At 32.5% G+C, this 22066-nt stretch overlaps 2 protein-coding genes and 1 long non-coding RNA gene across 4 annotated transcripts; 1 reads left to right on the top strand and 2 right to left on the bottom strand.

The window, feature by feature from the left end:
• Positions 1–269: 269 nt before the first annotated feature.
• LOC113513629 (uncharacterized) lies at positions 270–21543 on the top strand. 2 transcript variants are annotated; one of them, XM_052895796.1, is made up of 7 exons: positions 270–500; positions 12440–12581; positions 15501–15621; positions 17437–17643; positions 18072–18308; positions 18974–19260; positions 20115–21543. In XM_052895796.1, the coding sequence occupies exons 2-7, from the start codon at positions 12524–12526 to the stop codon at positions 20516–20518; spliced, it is 1314 nt and encodes a 437-aa protein (XP_052751756.1). In that variant the 5' UTR covers positions 270–500; positions 12440–12523; the 3' UTR covers positions 20519–21543. The 2 variants fall into 2 exon arrangements, with proteins under 2 accessions (XP_052751756.1, XP_052751758.1); XM_052895798.1 differs by lacking the exon at positions 12440–12581.
• On the bottom strand, positions 2903–4353 carry LOC128200909 (uncharacterized). The gene is made up of 2 exons (XR_008252956.1): positions 3712–4353; positions 2903–3434 (listed from the first exon to the last, which is right to left on the bottom strand). It is a non-coding gene; the product is annotated as an uncharacterized LOC128200909 (long non-coding RNA).
• Positions 5274–13930, bottom strand: LOC128200908 (uncharacterized). Its single transcript, XM_052895799.1, has 6 exons — positions 13715–13930; positions 13535–13569; positions 12788–13072; positions 11389–11566; positions 10732–10912; positions 5274–6055 (listed from the first exon to the last, which is right to left on the bottom strand). The coding sequence occupies exons 2-6, from the start codon at positions 13555–13557 to the stop codon at positions 5793–5795; spliced, it is 930 nt and encodes a 309-aa protein (XP_052751759.1). The 5' UTR covers positions 13558–13569; positions 13715–13930; the 3' UTR covers positions 5274–5792.
• Positions 21544–22066: the final 523 nt, after the last annotated feature.

Here is a 22066-nt window from a genome sequence, read left to right on the forward strand (position 1 = left end):
AACAGCGGTCAACTATATTCCTTTGTTATTAACTACTACATGAATATACATTATTATAAAATTATATAAAATAAATAACTATCGAAAGTGTTCGTACTAACTCGTACATCAACAACTACTAAGAAATTAAATTAGTAATCGAACAACATTAGTAGTCGAATTATTTAAAAAATATTCGATTAATACAAATAATGTGCTCAATCGAATAATTAGTAGTCGAATTAATAAAGTCTCACATCGCTACAATCTGTCTTCGTTGTATACTTTTTGTACTCTGTGAAGTCACAGTTATTCAATAGGACGTCTTTACTTTCTATAAATTTTTAACAATAATCAAGAGAAATTTCGTAAAAATGTTCTATAAAAATATCTGCTAATAATTTGAAAATATTATAAAATCTCTCTTTAAATATATAATTGTACATAATATTGTTATTTGCCTAAGATATTAATTTTTTGTCGTCTATCAGTGGAATAACTGAATAAAATGGACTTGAGCGGTAAGTTTTTAGTATTGTAATGTACTGCAAACTTTCCCTTGTTGTCACGTATGTGTTGATATTGGGTAATTATTCTGGCAATATTAGGATAAATAGTATTAAATCTAAATAAAATAATTACTGTGATACTATATTTACCAAAGATTTCGGTGTTCTTAGATATTTATCACTATAATAAATCAAATATTTTCAGTTTTTTAGTTTCATGCGAGCATTTGATGAAGCAAACGTCTATAGTAACTTCTGTGTGTATTTTTGTGTATGCTTGTGGGTTTTAAATATTTATCTATTTACAAGTACAAAGTAGCTGTGTAGGGGTCTCGGCATAGAAAGGCCACCCTTGCTTTCTCGTGGGTGTCGTAAAAGGCGACTAAGGGAGCTTATGGTGGACGGATGGACAGCTCCTTAAAATATCACCAAAAGCCAAACTGTGGTTGTCAACTTGTCTGCCAAGCGTGGCAATTACTGGCAAAACCGCCGAGGGTTATGGGGGCGGCCATGTTCAGCAGTGGATAGTTAACGCCTGAGACAACAAGTAGAAAATGTTGAAATTTCATGTTTGTATGTTTCTTATATGTGATAAAGCAGCGGCGGCTTTACCCATTGTAAGACTCCGGGCGGTAGGTCTTTGCGAGACCCTTTGTTCTTCGTGAAAACTGTGATGTAAAACTAGGTCTGGTTGATCGATTTAGGTATCTATCATATTTGATAAGAAATGTTAAAGTTATACAAATGAATAAAATTTTAGTTTCAATTTAATGGAAAATTTCCACATATTCAACTATGTCCTATTTTACATTCTTTTTTATTTTAATTTTTTTATATCTATACATTAGTGTTTAAATTTGTTCATTCGCGATTAAAATGTCTAAATCGGAAAGTTTGTACAAAATGCCATTCACTGATTGTTTAAAATTTTGCTTGGGTTGTTACGCGAGGCCCCTGCAAGAGCGAGGCCCCGGGCGATTGCCCTGTAGTGCTATTCTCTAAGCAAACAGCCTAGACATCAGCCTTGACGCAGCGATGAAATATTGAAATGGTATTCACTAATTCTTAAGACGCGACACTAGCGCCCAAAGACGAGCTCAAAGACGAGCGGCATAAACGGGAACTACTCAAGGCTGTGCGATTTGACATTTTGCCATAGTATTTGGTATTCACTAACAAAAATCAGCCTCGCCTTCGCCGACAGCCTAGCCTACAGCCTCGATTTCTTATGTCAAACTCAAAAGCTTTGTTTTCTACGCTGTTTGCATAGTATTCATCTAATATATTTATTTGTTTCTTGAATTCTGTGATTATTAATTGTATTGAAATTATCAATTTGTGTTTAAAAACGATTGCTGCCCGTTTATGTGTAATGACCCATTTGTTGAAAGAAGCTAAAATAGAAAATGATTGTAAGAAATGCCGACAATCAACAACTTTATGTGATGTGGATTATATTCATCATTACCGACTTTCTGAAGAATTAATCAATATGTTAGAAAAAGAATTGTCACCATGTATGCCTGTTCCAGAGAGTTGTTAAAGCTAAAGGTTTGTAACTTAAATTTTATTAATTGATGGTATTAGGTACATAAATAAATTTAAAGCAGGAAAAAGAATACTTTGCAGTGATTGTGTGCGCTTGTTTATTTTATTGAGACAAGCTTAATTGTGTCAGCAGATGTTTGTGTAGGGAACAACTAGCTAGTTAATAATGGTGTGTAACAAGTAATCTAGTATGCATAATAATACTTCTGGTGTTACAAATATTCATGGATCATGGTAACCGTTTCCCATTAGGTGATCCATAAGCTTAGTGGCCTCTGGTTTTGTATAAAAATAACTATGTCTAATATGTTAGAAAGAAACCAACTTAGTTAAACATGTAGTAAATTATTAATTCATGTCAATTAATTTTTGTTAAATTAGACCACTAAATTTAGCATTCAGGTTGAAACTATTATAAAAAATTGTTTCAAAATCATAGTTTTAAAAAACATGACACACATAAATTCAGGATTGCCTATGTGGCTAATTAAAAATAATTAACATTACTTGTTTTTTTTCAGGTGATTTTGAAACTCATTTAGTAGCATGACACAAACCCTTGGACAGCCACAATAATAGTAGTGTATTGCTGTATTGTTTGTGATATGCTGATAATATGATGCAGTTACATCATCTATACAAAATGAAGAAGCACAAAAGAAAATTTTGTAGTCTGAAAATAAGCTAGCTATACTTTTTGTACTTATATCTTAAAACTATTTTCAAATACTGTTTTATTGTTACATTTTTGTCTACCTGTGAATTAAAATTAATATTATATTATGTTGTAAATGTATATTTTAATTTAAAATTATTATAATTAATTCATATTATAACTAGTATGGAGTAAGAAATTAAAAAAAATATTCATTAAAAATTATTTATTTGAAATTGAAACAAGTTTATAATTATAAAATTTTATTGTAATTGTGTTTTTATTTGAAAATTATATAAGATGAAACTTATATTTCAAAATTACTAATGACTATTAAATGACATAATTTAATCTTATATTTTCAATAATGAACTTGATTTAACTAATAATTCCAATAACTCTTGTTATGTTTGGCAGTGTATATTTTTAGAAATGTATTATTGTAAAATCTATTAGTATTTTAAAAACCAAAATTGAGGTTTCTCCCCTTCTTCACAATGGATGGTAGAATCATAAAGAATTACCATTTATAATATTTTAAATTTAATTTAGTCATATCTCATTCATTAGCTATAAGATATGAACTAATGTTGTCTGATTCTCTATCAAAATTTGTTCTGTCTCTACTCGGTGCTCTTCAGTGGCAACAAATCTTTGTGAGACTACTCTCTTTCTAGTTGAGGCTGCTATTGTGAAGGAGATAAGTGTCATCGGGATACTGTCAGTCAAATGACGGCGTGGACCTAAAAATAACAATAAGACCAATTAGACACATAATTCTAAAATTATAAATTAGTTATTTATTTAAGATACTCCACAAAAATATAATTAATCCTTTTTTCTGTTCGTGTATGTCCTGTCACAAGCCATGTCTGATTCTTTATATAATCCATCAGCATCTCCGACTACTTTGCGAAGGGACCTCATTTCATGGCATGTTACGAGATATGCATTTATTTTAGTTACTAAAAATATAACCTTAAAAACAATACAAGTAAATAAAAAGCACATTTTACTTACGTATTTGATAGATACATCCAAACTTATAAAACGTTGGTAAAGTTACGTTAATTTTATTAATTATTTTTAAAAGAGAATAAACAAATACAAAAAGTGCGCCTCTGGAATGTTAAGTACAAGGAATATAATACTCTCTACGTACCTACGTATAAGTGTTATTTGTTTATTTTACGGCAATGGAAGCAAGGGTATTCAAACAAATCTTAACTTTAAAAAACAAAATCAAATGTTTGATGTATAAATTTATGTTTATTTTATATAATATTTATTTAAATAACATTCTAAACTGAATAAAACATTCCATTTGTCAATAAAATATTATATTTCTACAGTTATCGGTTTCATTTTACGGTTTTTGTTGCAAGCCCTATCTCGTCCGTGCGCACAGCCTCGAGTTATCACAGCCTACAGTTCGTCGATGAGGTTTGACACGTTAGTGAATACCAATTACCGCAGCGCTGTAGCCACGGTCGTTCGCAAGGCTGATCAGCCTAGAGCTCGTCGGCGGGCGCAGCGTTGCGGTAGATTTTTAGTGAATAGCATTGCTGTTCGCCATCCCCTAAGGCCGCCGCTGTGATAAAGGAGTGGTGATCTTGCCTGCGTTATCGATGTTTGCTAACGGAACACTAGTAAATGATGATAGATGAGGATGAAAGGTAGTATTGTTGGCCCATTTTGGGACAAATTCATCAAAAATTAACCACGATAGTATCGAAACGCGTAGAAGTCGATCTGACAGTATATATTGCTAGTAATAGGGCTATTAAATTCCATTACTAACATTAACTCCCCTCACCCTGGGGATGTTTGTAGTTATCCTCAAATAGGGTTGTCATATTTTTTATTTTATCAAAAATGATCCGTTATCATATTGAAAAAGCAGAAAGAGTTTCATAAGTGGCGACCTCGTATAGACAATTATATTGTAAGATACCTACTACCAGTAGAAATGATGACTACACATGTCCATCGAAAGACTATATAATCATCATTATGTATGTAGGTATATATGATAATCACCAACCTGGGACCTTCATCTTATAATAGAGACCGCATAGGGGTTGACCTGGCAGGACTTTTTTTCAATGGGTAAAAAGGAATGGTATTCCACCGTTGTACGAGGGGGACGGAATTTTTCAGGTAGACTTTTAGACGGACCTCCCTGGAAACCATTGTGTTTAATTCCAGTTAAAATAAGTCACGAGGGGCTAATTGATCTATTTTCATCTTTACTATAGGACTCACCACGCTAATATATACCGATAGCGCAGGCGGGATTATCCATTCCATTTTCATGGATAAAAAATCCCGCCTGCTCTCTCAGTATACGCTGGCATAGCATTAGTGAAAGACTATATGGTAAGGATGCACGGTGAGGATGAAAACAGTACAGTTGGCATACCGTGACGAATTCGACAAAAATGGAAACCACTATAGCTTTCAGAAGGAACGCGCGGAGTTCGTTTTAATAGGATTTTTTTATGCAACTTAGAATGGCAAGCAAGCTGACGGCCCACATGATGGAAAGTAGTAACCTCCCTATGCGTTGCTATTCCTGAGGACTAGGGTATTATACCTCTGTACCCTGTAAATTCACTATCATATCCTGCCCCTCAAACACAGCCATGCAAATACAACTGCTTCAGCCATTTATTTTTTATATAATATATACCAACAATATGTAGGGAAACCTGTTGTACCTACGACAGTTTGATTGAAGATCTTGCTGTAAAAGAACAGAGTCCTTTGGTACTGATAGGGATCTATATAATTTAAGATCATCATTGCTAATAATGTGTTCTTAGACTCCATTACGTTAGTAATGGAGTCTAAGAACACATTATTTTAATACATTACTAATGTATTAAAATAAATAAATGGGATTTAACAATCCCTTTTCTCGGACATTAGGGGACGGCTCAATTAGACAGCGTAAACAAATTGTTTTAAGCTACAAACTAAAAATTTTATCTAAGCCTTAATTTTGATAAAGAATAAAAAAATAATCGACGTAGTTTTATTATAATTTTTATTTTTAGTAAATGTAACAGCTGTGAGCTCATATTGAGTATGCTCCTTTCTTATATAACTTGATCTATGTAACTTCCAGATTTTATGAAATACCTTTTAAAGTTTTGGTCATTTTTTAAGAATTCGAAATTCTCTATCGTCGAATTAGAGACGTGCCATGCTGTTATCAATACACAGGATAGATTTTTCTCAGTACAATATTCCAATGGTAGTAGAGATTCCGTATAGTAACTTCTCTGGGGGTAATAAGTGTACTCCGCCATAACACGTAAACCGCATTCTTTTGTGTTGTCTGCAAGCGATCTTATAATTCCTGGTAAAAATAAATATATTATATAGAGGTATGGCGTATTTTGAATACTTATACATATTCCTATGCTAATATTATAAAGCGGAAGTCAATATGTTTGTTGTCTTGTGGTGCCTTAATGTCTAAATAACTAATTATTATGAAAGTTATCCTGAATAATTTATTTTGGGATGGAAAAGGACATAAGTTATTTTTTATCGCAGTTACGAGAGTGAAATAACGGGCACGTTGTTTTGCATAAATGAGATCCAATTTAGATCCAAAATTGGCTCAAACCCGAGTGTTCCGAGTGGAAGGTACTCCCAAACGTTCGTTACTCTATCATTATCATCATGTCAGCTGTTATTTGTTCTTTGTTGAACATAGGCCTCCCCCATAGACCGTCATAAGGATGGGGGCGGTTTATCATTGGGAAGATTTTGCCAGTAGTTGCCATACTTGGCAGGTGGGTTGGTAAGCGCTGTTTAGTTTTTGACAATGTTTTAAGAAGAACGCTGCTGTTCATCCTTCGACCATTAAGTTCTCTTAGTCGCCACTTCCGATATTCCAGAGAAAAGAAGCGGTGGCCCATTCTATGTCGGTACTACACGGTAATTTGTTCGTTTTTTGGTTCCTCATAATATAAGCATCGAGCAACAATCTATTGATATGCCTAAAGATGCCTCGTTTAGAGGTGAAACATCCATTGCAACATGTGCGTGGACGGAATAACGGTCGGAGATTGATGACTAGTATGGGAGATCGTAGAACTTCTGCTAATAATAATATTAGTCAATCTTTAAATGTTGGCAATCGCATGCTACTAATTGTAGCGAAATTAATCTACTAACCAGTGTTATGAACTTTTGCAAAATAATATCTAGTTGAGTAAAGTAGCATCAATGTTATATAAATAATCCCATCTTTAAAAAGCGGTATAATTTAAATAAATTTCAATTTATTAGGAAATTCATCGTCATCAATGTACTTATTAAAATTAAAAAAATATTAATAAATAAAAATATATTTAATAGCGATATTGGCGTGCGTTGCATAAACCGTCAGAGTTACACGAAAATAATGTTTGGTGGAATCGTTTGTCTTACACAAAGTTCTAAAAAAGTCTGTGATTGCATATATCTTCTATTTTTTATGGAAGCCAATAAATATAATTAAAATTGTGACATTAAAATTTGAATACTGTATTTACGAGACATATTAATGGTAGGTATTATAAATTAATCTTTATCCAAATAAGTACTTTTATCGCTTTTGTTATGTAAAGTAAATAATCTTTGTCTTTTATATTAAGTAATTTGAGTAAATTTTAATGACTGTTTGTACCAAAATAAAATAAATAGTTTAAAAGTTATGACGATGAGAATATCTTTGCTTTTTGTCAAAATTTATGCGAACGAAATTACGTATATGAACATAAAGTAGTAGATAAATAAAATAAATATTTATTTATTTTTTCGTTATCTATTTAGTTAAAATAAAAAAAAAAAAAAAAACTAAATAGGTTTTTTTAAATAAAATTTGTTTAAATAACGTTTTTATCAACAAGGCGAAGAGCAATTACATTACACATTAAATATTTCGCAATCATTAGCAGACAGATCGAGTTTACTCAGTACATATCTCAGTAAAACTCTGTTGTACATTAAGATAATGATATTCATTTAATGATGGTATTCGAATGGTAACCCCGCCTGCGCTAGCGCGTATACATTAGCGGGACACCAGTGAAGGATGATAAGTGAGATTGAAAAGGCAAAGTCAGTAGTTAGCCCATTGTGATGAATATACCTGGATTTCAACACGATTGTTTACGTGGAGGTCAATCTGACAGTGTATATTGCTAAGAATGGAACTGGTAGTCCGCATTACTAACAATTGTTCATAAACGTGGATTCTCATACATATTTTGGTATGCATTCGTATCACTTTCTTTATGCAACTAAAAATGGCAAATAAGGCCACCTGATGAAAAGTAGTAACCGCCGCCTATAGACATAACAGAGTACATACTGTGTCGCCCATAATACCCTAATACGTTGCCCTTCCTGAGGATTAAGGTGTTATTCCTCTGCACCCTGTAACTTGTCATTTTGATCTTCGCCTTGAGGTTAGAAAGAATGGAACCGTTTTTAATACAATAAAAATACAATACTTGTTGTGACACGTGTTTCGTTATATGCGTAGACTAAATAACGGTTAGTGATTGATGATTAATATGAAAGGTAGTAGAACTTCTATAAATAATAATAATAATCAATCCTCAAATGTTCGCATACTAATGATAACGTAATTAAACAAAATAATGCAAATTTACTAACTTTTTTCTAAATAATTATGTTTATATCAGATATATTACGTAATATTTGCAATAATATTGTAAAAGTGAAGTAACATGCTGCAATTTATTATAATATGTAAAAAAAAAAACATTACCTAAATACAGTGATGCAATGTAAAAAGTAGTTGTAAATGAAAAAGTGAGTGTTCGTTGGTTTGTTACTTCTTGGCGTCATAACCAAGTATTATGAAATTTTGTATTCACGTAATATTCTGGATGAAAAGTGACATAAGTTACTATTTATACTGATTAAGCAACATATCTCGATCGCGAGGCTAAAACCACGGGTAAAAGCTTGTTACTTATAATTTTGATTTTAAAAAATATAATTAACGTTTGTCGGAACGACATGTTATGTATTTAGAACGTACATTAGGACTGATTAGATAGTCTACTTTTCAAAATGGCGCCCTTTTAAAATGATATAAACTTTGTTTAATTTTTTTATTAAAATCCTTAATTTGTAATCAATGAGCATCTAAATTGCCGTGTGGTTCCTTTCCCGTGGGTATCGTTAGAGGCGACTAAGGGAACTTAATTACCGAGAAATGGGCAGTAGCGTCCTTCATAAAACATCACCAAAGCTTAACTGCCATTGCCAACTCCAGGTGAGTTGGCAACGTGTATAAGCATAGACAAATCAAGTAAATAAAATCAATAATATTAGTAATTCTGAAACAGCTGATAATGTCAAACGTTATAAATTATTCACTCACAATATCTTAAGCTACGTATTTTACTTTTGTTTTTTCAAACAGATACGAAAATTTCACGGAACACAGAATAAATATACATATTTTTTACTAGCTGTATTTTGCAACTTTGTAAATATAAATCGGTATATATGTACAGTGTCTTGTGTTCTAATTTAGGAATATAATATATACATAACTGAATATCTGATATAAACATGTTTAATGCAAATAAAAGAATCTGGTGGTCTACCATGAAATGAAATTCCGGATTTTCGGGCTCAATTTCGTGTTTTTGTTCGTACCGAAATCGAGCCAGTAAATGGAGCTTAACATTTCATTCATCATAAATCCTATCCTAATAGTCGAGAGGAACGATATTTTAACATTTTTAATAATTTAAAACGGCATGTTATTATGTAATTTTAACATCAAATTTCTATTTCGTTCGTCCCCGAAATTTCGGAAATCATTTCATGGTAGGCCTACTGAATATGAATAAATCTATTCGTGAACCAGATGTAAATCGAATCTATTTAGTATTTTTCAATGAAAGAGTAACATATATCCATCCATCCTCATGAACTTGCGCATTTATGATTTTAGTGAGATTTTATATTCGGGGATCATTATACCTACATATACCAGAGGGAGAGTTTGTACAAAAGTCGTTTGCTTGGGTACCTCTGTCCCATTCCTGTTTCTACCGTGAAGCACTTGTGTTTGCATGGCTGTGTTTCGGTTTGAAGAGTGGGATATGGCAGTGAATTTACAGGGTACAGAGAAATAACACTTGAGTCCTCAGGAATGAGGGGTATCATGGCTGAAACAGTATACTCCGTTATGCCCATGGTACTGCTCATGTCTATAGGCGACGGTTACCACTTTCCATTAGGTGGATCGTCAGTTTGTTTGCCACTCTAAGTTGCATAAAAAAAAGACACATGGCATAAAATAGCAATATCTAACTTGTAAAATAAATTTTTATTTATTAATAGGGTCTGTAGATATCGTTTATTGTTATGACGTGAATAAATAATATGCTATGTGTTTTCAGAGGAAACGGGTAATTTGTCTTTGTGATAAAACATAGATATATCTATTTCCATACGTTGATCATCAAGTGAATCATATTAAATGTTTATTCATTCATTTATCAACACACAGAAATTAAAAATGTATTAAATATTAAAAAAAAATGATATTTTATCGCGAGATTTCATTGTCTCTAGATAATTTATTTTATTCATTTTATGGATCCTATATTTTTTCGTATAAATGTTGGTATCATGGCGAAATTTGTGTCTGTAAAGTTATGAAAATAAATAGGTCCTATATCCTCGTAATATGTGATACCTATTGTAATATAAATTATAAACATATATGTAGATATCAAAATTATAAGATTCCGTTTTGGTTATGTGGCTACAAAAGTAGTAAACATTTTTTTTTTTATATGAAAAAGAATAATATAAAAACATAAATAAGTATATAAAAAAGGCTGACTGGCCAAGCTGCCAGCAATAGGGACATAGGTTACATCCTAACTTAACACATAGGATACTTTGTATATATATATATATTGAAGAACGCGGACAAAGCCGCCCGAAACAGCAAGTAAGATATAAAAAATATATAAGTGGCCTTACCGTTTCTACAAGTGGCGTTTACAATCTGTTTCGGTACACTAAGGTATCGCTCCATAGTGTTATTAAAACTTGGCTTAAGACATAAATAGTCTTCTTCATAATATTCCAGTCTTCGGCGTTGGGGAACAGTTTCGTATTTAATGATAGAATGGAACACGCACGGATCTGGCCTCGTTGGTACCTAGGTAACAGTTTATATGCGGAAGTGTAACAAATAGGTCCCCGCGTGAATCAGGTCGCCTGAGTTACTGAGTCTCGGAGGTCACGGTCGGCAACTGTACCTACGTTTGTACTAATGAAAGAAAACTGGTATACAAAATAATTAATAACTTAAATTATTTTATTATGTCAAATTATTCGTTTTTACTCATATTGCGAATTGCGAGGTATTTCTAGGGATTGAAATGCTAAGAGAGATGTCTGCTCTGTGGAAATTTACCAGAAAACTTTGTGATATAAAAATATATCTTATAAATCGAGTGCATCATTCCGTTTAATGTAATGATTTCTAAGTCCATCAGGCGACAAATTGTCCAATCTTGCATCGGTCATTGCACCCTAAAACGGGTATACTTAATTGAATTTAAGATGTGTGCTACCACAATACTGATAACATTTTACACTGCATATCTAAGTATATAGTAAAATGTGACTCACTTCTTGTCCAATGCATCTCGGGGCAGAATAAATCTCATTGAAAGTATTTGTATTTGTAGATTCTGGATTGACAGGGGGTTGAATAATACCATTACAAAGTGCCCAATAACCATCTCTAATGATGTATGTACGAAATACTCGGCCTAATGTGGACACTGTTACTGATGTGACTCCTGACCTGAAATATTATTATTATAGATAATATACTTGTTTATCAAAAGTTGTCAAATAAAGTATTAGATAAAAGAAAACAAATGTAAATGAACATTTTAAAATGCCTTGAACAGCGAAACCGGTCACGTACTAATAGTAATAACAATTTGTGGATGAATATAAATTGTTTTATAATAATGTCAATATGTTTAAAATACCTGCTTAATATTTATGGAACTCTAAAAGACAATAAAATCTCATACCTACTCATATCGCACTGTATATGCATTGCATTTACTTAATTCCTTTCAAATTTACTCATTAGGTTTGTTCTATGGCATGGTACTGTCGATTCCCGTTACCACCATAAATATTGGTGAAATCGGTTTTCAAACGAAAAAGTCAACCGCTCTCAAAATTTATAACATGTATACACATATATATACGATAGTTTAATGAGAACGCGGTGTGAGACCGGCACCGTTACATACTTGTATTTATTCTGTCGCTGTCATGAACAAATGACTTTTGACTACAAGCTATAAGTTAGAAGGTCTTTTGATGTTACTTAGAATGGCAAATAAGCAGACATTTCATTTGAAAGAATATGGCAACCGTCGTCTATACACAAATAGTATCATAGACTTTACAGAAAACGCTGTGATGTGCATGGTATCCCTCATACGTTACCATTCCTGAGCATAATCCTCATGTTATGTCATCCATTTCTTGTAATTTCACTGCTATATACCACTGTTTGAACCGAAACATAACTATGTAAGTTTCATGGCAGATTGACGAGCTGACTTATTACGTATGCACTCACTACGTATACTATACTTACGCACAAGCAGACTACTTTTATATATAGCCTCCTACTGGTTTTTCTAATTTGCAGTTTGGGCATCGATCGGTTAATACTAGGCTTCGAGCAGCGATCTAATAATTTGCCTGAAGATGTCTTGTTTAGAGGTGAAACCACATGTCGCAAAACTTGCAAGAACAAAATGGCAGTCGGAAAATGATGGCTAATATGGAAGGTTGTGGAACTTGTAGTAGTAATAACGGTGGTCATTCTTCGAGTGTTGGCTTGACAGTCACACAAATACTAATGATAACGGAATTAAACAAAATAATTCTAATCAAATAACAATCAATAATGTGGACTTCCGCAAGACAACACCTGGTTCAGTAAAATGTGTTCTAGTCTTTGCGAAGATTGTATATAATAAAGCTTTTAACCTACCTGCCGTTAACGATAGCCTCCTTGAGCACTTTTTCTCTAGCCGTTAATGCATTAATTTGTAATTTTAATGTATCAGCTAAAATTTTAGCGTTTTGTAATGTGTCTTCTAATTTCATTTTTAAATAGGTCGTGCTAATTTGGCTTTTTGATCTGTACAGAATGTCGTTTTTCATAATTTGGTTTAAATATTGCTCTGTGAAATCTTGAACCGGTATCATTCGTAAATTCTCATTGTTCAGAACTTCTAGATCAAATTCATTATTTTTTCCTGCCGGGTTGTCATTGCTAAAGTAAAAAAAAAATATGAATAAAAATTACTACACCATGTACCTTTGCCTGCGAACATAATAGTTAAAATTGTTAATTTAAAATACATTTGTTGTAACAAATGAAGTGACACTTTCACTTCATCTTATTCTTATTATAGAAATACAGTTGATTCAGTATTATTAAAAGATTTTTATGACTTCTGGACGTCTTCTGGACGATGTTTCGAAGCTTGTAAAATCAGAAACATAAATACGTAAACACGAACTTTAGTCTTAGAAAACAAACAGCCCGCCGCTGATTTTTAAGACTTTTTAATAAAAATTGGTTAAAATGAAAGATTAGCGAAAATATAATATAATGCACTCGGATTGCTTACTCTCAGTTAGCCGCAACCTAGGGTTGCCAGATATTTTCAGAAACTTTTAGTGTCAGTGCTATAGATCTAAAATTTAAAAAACCATTTCATAAGATACTTACAATTGTTCTTGAACATGAGACATCCATTCGGAGACCTTAAAAATTAGATTATGTATTAAATAGATTAATAACCTCTTATAAAATCGTTATATACTATAATCAGTAACAACTTTAACAAACAAATAATACCATCTTTTAATCTCATTCATACAAAAAAAAGCGAGAAAAACATCATCTCACCTAGTCGCAAATGACGCTGTGAGTTGATAACAAAATTATATAAATGTTTGTAGAAAACATTTTTTAAATATATTGACGTCGTATCGCAGTTTGTCACTTTCTCAGTATAGTACTACCTACTTAGAACAGAAATTACCAGCAAGGCTTCCAAAATGTTTACAAATATAGTAAGATTAATGAAGTCAGACATAGCGTAGCCTTTTATTTCGGTATTGTTCCATGATTGAAAAAAATCTAATTCTTTTATTTTTTTATATTTCTATAGGAATGGCAAATAGGTTACGTTGGGCTTAATAGGAAGTGGTAACCACGAACAATACCATGGATTCTATGATATCCATGACACGCTTCATACATGACCACTTCTAAGGTTTCTATAATTATTATTATATTTAATAAAGTGAACGATTTAGTTTATTTTATAGCACTATTCTGGAACTGTTAGTCGGATTTTAAACATTCTTTTTTCATTCAATAACTCATGACCATCGATGAAGACGCGGGTTACAGCTAGTTAGCTAGGTATAAACATACTTTTGAGAGCTTTACTTTATAGAAACGAAGACAGCGATAGGGGAAAATATATAATGTATCAAAAATACACATACAAATGATTAATAAAATAAATAGTAATAAATTCACTACATTACTTGTGAGGATTAGGAACGTAATTAGTAAGACAGTGATCTATCGATATATATAATATTAATATGTATTTTTACCTGACTTCATAAAGAAGGTTCTTGATTCGGTTGATTTTTTTTTTGTTTGTTATCTCATAATTCCGTCAGTTATAAACCGAGTTGGAAAATTATATTTTTATCTAAAATAATATAATATACATCCTTATAGATTGGCCCCATCAAAATTTTACTAAATCGGTTCAGTAGAAATTGAAGTCGATTTTATTTGTGGAACAAAATCTTATTGTGTTAGCCGCAAGGCATTGCTTGCGCCCGTTATATTTCGATCTCGTAAAAATTTAAGGAAGTCCTTTCTTAATGCTCAGCTACGTTAGAGTAGTAGTAGAGTACTAGTTGTAGAGAACTATTGTGCAAAAATTCGTAATAAAACGTTTAAGCCTGTGTGTTGTCTATTAGTTAATCAGTAGTTTTATCCCAGGTTTTATTAAATAATTAGGTATTAGTACTGAAGGAAAAGAGATTGTTAGTAATGGGGTTCTAAGGCCCCTATTGCTACCAATATAACTAACAAATCGACCGCCACACAGCCCTGGAAACAATAATTATTAAATTCGTCACGATGTGTAATTGCTATTATTAGAAATATCTATTTAATTTTCTTAAAAACTATATATATTTAACACGAGCGTTTTTATTAGACAATGCGCCAAATAGCTACTGTCTTTTTCTTTTATACCCTATATAGATTACTTTAGGGATAAGATCGCATTTTGTACTTCATGTGTTTATTATTCTCTAAATGCTGTAACAAAAAGTAAATAAAAATAAATATACACAAGAAATACTCCTATGATAAGTAAAACAACAACAGTATTTCCACGACAAAAAAGAACCAGTAGGTACTATTTTTATACAGCTTGACTAGTTTTTATCGTTTGTTTTACATCACAAATGTTGAGTGGAGTAGACAATCAATATTATTTTGTAAAGATCAAATTATGATAATTATTGGGGATTAAGAGTACATCGTGAATATTAAATGACATGTTTTTATAGTTAGTAACTCGTTGTTGATATTCTCTTATATATTATTATTACTACTTATATACATATATTGATGGATGATTATGCTACTTTTTCAGTGGACGATGTGATATCGGGCTTATTCCAAAAAGAATCCATGGAGCAGCCTTCAGACAGGAGGAAGCTTGAAGAACAAGATATGGAGCTACCTAAATGGTTCGACGAGAAGAAATTCAATAAGTGAGTACTTATATATAGTGTTTCATGAAACCTGGAGTCTTATATTTTTATCCTAGTTTAAAGCCGCGAATTTGCCCGCGTGTCCAGGTTATGAATGAATGAATGAGTATACTTTATTTGCATTATATATATGGAGGAAATAGGGGGAGAAGTGATTGTTAGTAACGCGGATTATCAGTTCCATTGCTAATAATATACCCTAACAGGTCGACCTCCCCGTGGTCTCCCCTGGAAACCATCATGCTGAATTCCAAGTGTATTCATCACGATGGGCTAACTGACCTGCCTTTTCATCCTCACCTATCGTCTATTACTGGTGCCCCACCAGCGTATACCGTTAGCACAGGCGGGCTTACCATTCCATTATCATCCATTAAAAAAAAAAAAAAAAAAATATATATATAAAAAATATATATATATATATATATATATATATATATATCAAACTCGACAACGTTATGTTCACTGACCGGAATAAAAAATATCAAAATATCAAATTTCATAACGGTAGAAACAACTTTAACGAACAAACAAACAGACTCACTTTCACTAGTAGATATTTAAATAAAATGCAATTTCACATGACCATATATATTTGTGTATATAAGTGTAAGACATGAGAGTGTCAGAGGTTAATATGTTTTTAAAACAAGTACGCGATGAGGTTGTAACAGATATAAATTATAATTAGCATTTTAATAACTACTTAGCAATAAAATTACACAATTATTTAGGTATTCACGGTTATTTATCAATTGTTTTTCTATAGGTCAGGATATTTTCTTTTAATGGATGATAATAGAATGATAACCTCGTCAGCACTTATCGGTATATTGACGAGGACTGACGAGGCACAGTGAGAGATGATTTATGAGGATGAAACAAGCCACTTGGCCTAAAGTGACTGTTAGACTTTAAATGAGTATATTTGGTAGTTTTTTTTTATATTCATATATACCTTTGGTGAGAGATATGCAGCAGCGTCCCTCTTAAAACACCTCTAAAGCCGGACTGCGGTTGCCAATCCGCCTGCCAAGCGTGGCAACTCCTGGCAAAAGTCCCTAATGGAGAAGGGAGGCTTATGTTCAGCAGTGGACAGTTAAAGGCTGATATGATGATGTACGACCTTTTTTAAAATCGAATAATATTTACCTTTTGTTTTTACTTTCACTTGTGTCACTGCTGTGATCTGAAATACTCGTCCACTGAAACCTCTCTTTTTATTACTGTGACGAATTCATAAAAACTCCTTGGAAACTATAGTGGTTATTTCTTGATGAATTCGTCACGATGATGGGCAAACTGACCTACTTTGATACTCACCGAACATTCTTCACTGGTGCTCCGCTAGCGATTACCGATAGAAAAACCTAAAATTATAAACCTATCCTGGTCGCGGAAACGAAATCGCGGTATTATTTGTTATAATATGTAGTTTAATAAATAATATGTATTTGACGTTTTTGTGCATTATAGGTATTTGTATTTATTTTATGCACGTAAAATTATTAATTCTCTCTTGCGCCACCTATCCACTTCTATCTTTTCTCTTTTAACCAAGATAGTCTGTAAGAGATTACCCTAGCGATAAGACCATCTTTACCTTTATATATATAACCTTCTGTACCTTTATATATATAAAGGTTACAAAAGTGTATATTTTAATCTGTACTTAATACTACTGTATTTCATTTAATTTGTTTATATGTCATTGTTTATTTTTATGTTTCTGGTGCAATAAAGAGTTAAATAAATAAATAAACGCTAGTATGTAAATAAAGGTGTAGATGACTACATTTTTTATTTTCTGATTAGGGGACGCCGTTTCTTTTGGGACTTCAGCTTCAGTCTGGCTACTTCGATGATGTTTGGTCTGATCGCTGTGATCTCGGTGCCGTCTATACTGAAAATTCTGGTCAGCACACGCCGTTCCAATTCTGTGTTTACCGCATACCGGCGGTATTTATCCACACTACTGCACGTTACAAGTTGGTTTGAAAATGAGCTAAAACCTGGCAGTATGTAAGTTAAGTCACATATTTTTTTTAATCAGGGTTGCCAGATATGGTTTTTGATTTCTACGCAAATGTCAAACCTTTTTTCATTCAATTGTATAAAATTTTTTTCACATTTACTTAATCGCAAACTTGTATCGATTTTAAGTATTATAAATTTTTCCAAAGCGAACGAAACGAAAAAAACCCTTTCGTACATTCCTACGTGTTTCACTTCTCTTTTTCTTTTATCCAATCCTCTGTTTTGTTACCTTCAATGATATATGTTATTGTATTTATATACAAATGAATGGTTTACAAATACCAAAACTGTCAAAAAAAATCTTAGATTTCAACGAATATTAAAAAAAAAATCGAATTGGCCTACTAGTTATAAGTAAAGAGTAAACACTGTTCACGCTACAAAAAGCGACTAATTATGTTTCCTGTTTCTAGTTCATGGAAGTCTCTACATGCGGTTAGAAAGCGTCATTTTAACGCAGGTCTTGCATCCAAAACGAAAGGCCTCGGCGTAGTGTCCCAAAGAGATATGGCCTTAACGTTGTTCGGATTTATAGGCTACTCTATATTGATGCCAGAAAAATTTGGCGTGATGCAGTTACGGCCTGATGATTGGGAATCGTATAATCATCTGTGGAGCGTTATAGGTCATATGATTGGCCTAGAAGATAGGCAAGTATGTTGTGCTTTAATACCAAAATCAACAGATTTTTTCACTTTACTTTTTTTTGTTGAAATACCTGTTTATTAAAAATAGGTTTAGGTGCGGAAGGAGGGTATTTTTTAATGGATGACAATGGAGTGGTAACCTTGCCTGCGCTAACTGTATACGCTGGCGAAGCACCAGTGAGGGATGATAGGTGAGAATGAAAACGCAGTTCAGTTAGCCCCTCGTGATGAATACACTAGGAATTTAGCGCAATGGTTCCTAAGGGGGACCACGTGGAAGTCGATCTGGCAGAAGCAGGGTTAGGCGTCATATGTAAGTTAAAAATTTGGAGATTTGATAACAGATTAGTCAATTTGAAGATCAGTAAATACGATTATTATAATTTTGTGGCGATGTAGTAGCTATACGTAAATGGGCGTTCTGATTCTGGTGATATAGAGTATTCTATAGTAATATAGTATAGATTGAATATAATTAGTGTAACAATTATAATGAAAAAAGAAAAATTCGCAAATGACAATATTATATAATATCATTTGCAGTACATAGGTATCAAATATAAATCAACCTGAAATTTAGTTGAATTCATTTATGGTGGTGGATTTAAAATAGAATCGATGGTTATATCGCGTTAGGATACAAAAACATCATTTATTCGGTATTTCAGATACAATATATGCCGTAAAACACCAGAAGAAACTCGCCAAATATGCCAAATATTATTGGATAGAGTATACACTCCATCCATGGAGAACGTGCCGGAGCACTTCGAACACGCAGCCCGGGTACTTCTGGACGGGCTGTCGAGCGTCAACCCGACCGTGGAAATAGACGCCACCCTGTTCTGGTGTCGACGTTTGTCCAATGTACCTGGCTATGTATACACTGAGGAGGAACGTGTCAAGATACAAGAGAAATTACGGAAACATTTAAAGGGCAAGAATCCTGATACAGGTATTTATTTTTATTCTTTTTATAAACACTTTGTGTTGTGTATATTTTTAATGAATTTATATTACAACGAATTGACATGAGTAGATACAAAAAGTGACAAAATTTTATTGCAAATGTATATGTTATTATGATGAAATTATTTTAATGTTTTGTTTAATAAGTTTCAATATTTGCACGCCTACAGTATGACAGAATAAGATTGAACTATTTTTCTTGCAAAGTAACACCTATAAAAATGTACCTTATCCAGCAAATAAATGATTTCAATTTCACTAATAAGGAAATTCCACAATATATCGGTAAAATAAAAGCTTTCTTCACATTTCACATATTTGCACGAAGCGGTGAGCGTTACTACCTATTCTTGGTGTGAACTGCTACAGAGTGTTTTTCATGTATTGTAATGTAATGGTAACTCCGCCTGCGCTATCGTTATACGCTAGCGAGGTTGCAGTGAGGGACGACAGGTTTTTTTTTTGGAATAGATAGTAATAAAATGATAACCCCACTTGCGTTTTCGATGTACGCTGGCGAGGCACCAGTGAAGGATGATAGGTGAGAATGAACGCAGGTCAATTGGCCTATCGTGACGAATTCCATATGAATTAACCACGACGTTTTCCAGGGGGAACCGCGTGGTAGTAGAATTGAAATATATTCAAGTTTCATCTTAGGTCTTTACGTCATTTTCTACCACGTTAGTTAAGTCCAAGCGCAAATCAATCTGTGTGATAAACAAAGTTAGATCTGCACCCATCGTTGTATTCCATCGACGCTATTTTACTCATTTTAAAATATGTAGGTATATTGAAATGAGTAAAATAGCGCCGAATAAACTATAAAATACCTTTTAGGTGTCGATTCGAGACTTCTAATTGAAAAGCCACTTCTGGACGACCTCCCAGATCGACCACCGCGTCTGCTGTATCTTCACGATTATGACACATTAGACCAGGTCCCCGCCTACAGAACACTGAGCCTTAAAGGCAAGTTCAAGCTAGCTCTCGGCTACATCGGTAATAATTTCTACAGTACGTTCATAGGCCGAGCTTATTTCAACTGGAATCATTGGTTCAGTTTGTATCTCATGAAATATTTTCCTTACATTGCATTCTTTCGGTTTGGCATCAAAAAGTCGATAGTTAATATTTTTGAAGAGGATCCCATTGATGATACTGAGCCGAAGCCTAATGCGGAATATAATAAACCACGGGACCCTCTACCGTGGTATAGAGATTGGTTATCTTTATTGTGGTAACGTTAATTTTTTTAAATGTTGTTATTTTATTAGTATTAAGTTGACAGTTCAATTAATGTACATAAAATTTACATTAATTATTGACATATCATAATTATATTTGTAACGGATAAATTCAGCTTTCCTTGGAAGAACTGAATTTATATTCAAAGAAATGTTAAAAAATATATGTATTTTCATATATTGATTGATCCACGTGCCTTACACAGTTAAGTGTACAGTTTCATAAATACTAAGAATTGTTATAAAATTTAAATAATCCGTTATACTTTTGGCGCAAAGAAAAGAAATAAATAAAAAAAGAATATGTAATCTCTACTCTTTTTAAGTACTTGTTTATGATCTTTCGACAAATTTAGATAATAAAAATATGTAGCTGTTAGCTAATATAACTATAATTTAAACATGAAACGATAATAATTTTGAATTAATTATTTATATAATGAATAATAAGTTAATTATCCATAACATGTCGTTAAATAAACTAATAACACTAGAACTAAATAACATGTCGAGCTCAAAAATAATATAATGTTAACGAAATCTCTATTAGGTATTTAGTCTGTGGTTATTACAACTTTGTATAACACTTTTGATTTAGGAAGGTTTATAATTGCAAATTTATTTGTATTTAAGTTTTGTAGCAATTTGACAACCTTTGATACTGCAATGTATGGGGTGATAAAATTTTATTTAGTTACTAAGTGTAGATTAAATATAAAATCAATGTAACATTGATGGACGTATTTGAGTAAAGCCACTTTGGTGGCGTAAGTATATATATAATGTTTGTTTCAATAGAACAATAAAATTGTAACATAAATTTTATTGAGGTTGAAATCATAATTTTTTTTATTTGTACAACTATTGGACAAACGGCTGTTTTATGGCCAGATCAATTATGGCTTTGTTTACATTTTAATTAAGTTTTGTCGTAACAGTCTATTTTTTATTTATTTTAATAAATTTATATTGTATATTATAATTATGATGAATGAGGACAATAAATTTTACTTTTTATAATAGATCTATAGTTTTTATACACTATGTTAATTAATGAAATCCATTCGTTAATACTATTTCTTCTAGAAAAAAAAGAAAAATCTGAGACCCTATTTAATGAATACCTCTTTTTATACAACATAAAAGGTAAGCATCAATATAATACAATTTTATGTTAAAAACGAGAAAGTAGTTGTAACAGCACGTGTTGCAATATGATTCCAAAATTAAATTAACATTGTCCATATATTGAATATCTCCATGTGGTTTTGAATTTTTTTTTATGCAACTTAGAATGTCAAACAAGCTAACGGCCCACCTGATGGAAAGTGGTAACCGTCGCCTATAGACATGAGCAGTACCATGGACATAACAGAATATACTGTTTCGCCCATGACCCCTATGCGTTACCATTCCTGAGGACTCAGGTGTTATTCCTCTGTACCCAGTAAATTCACGCCATATCCCACCCTTCAAACCGAAACACAGTCATGCAAACACAACTGCTTCACGGTTGAAACACGAATGGGGCAGAGGTACCCAAGC

This window comes from Galleria mellonella, unplaced genomic scaffold (assembly GCF_026898425.1).
Source record: "Galleria mellonella isolate WM207_F2 unplaced genomic scaffold, CSIRO_AGI_GalMel_v1 utg312, whole genome shotgun sequence".
NCBI classification, from domain to species: Eukaryota; Metazoa; Arthropoda; class Insecta; order Lepidoptera; family Pyralidae; genus Galleria; species Galleria mellonella.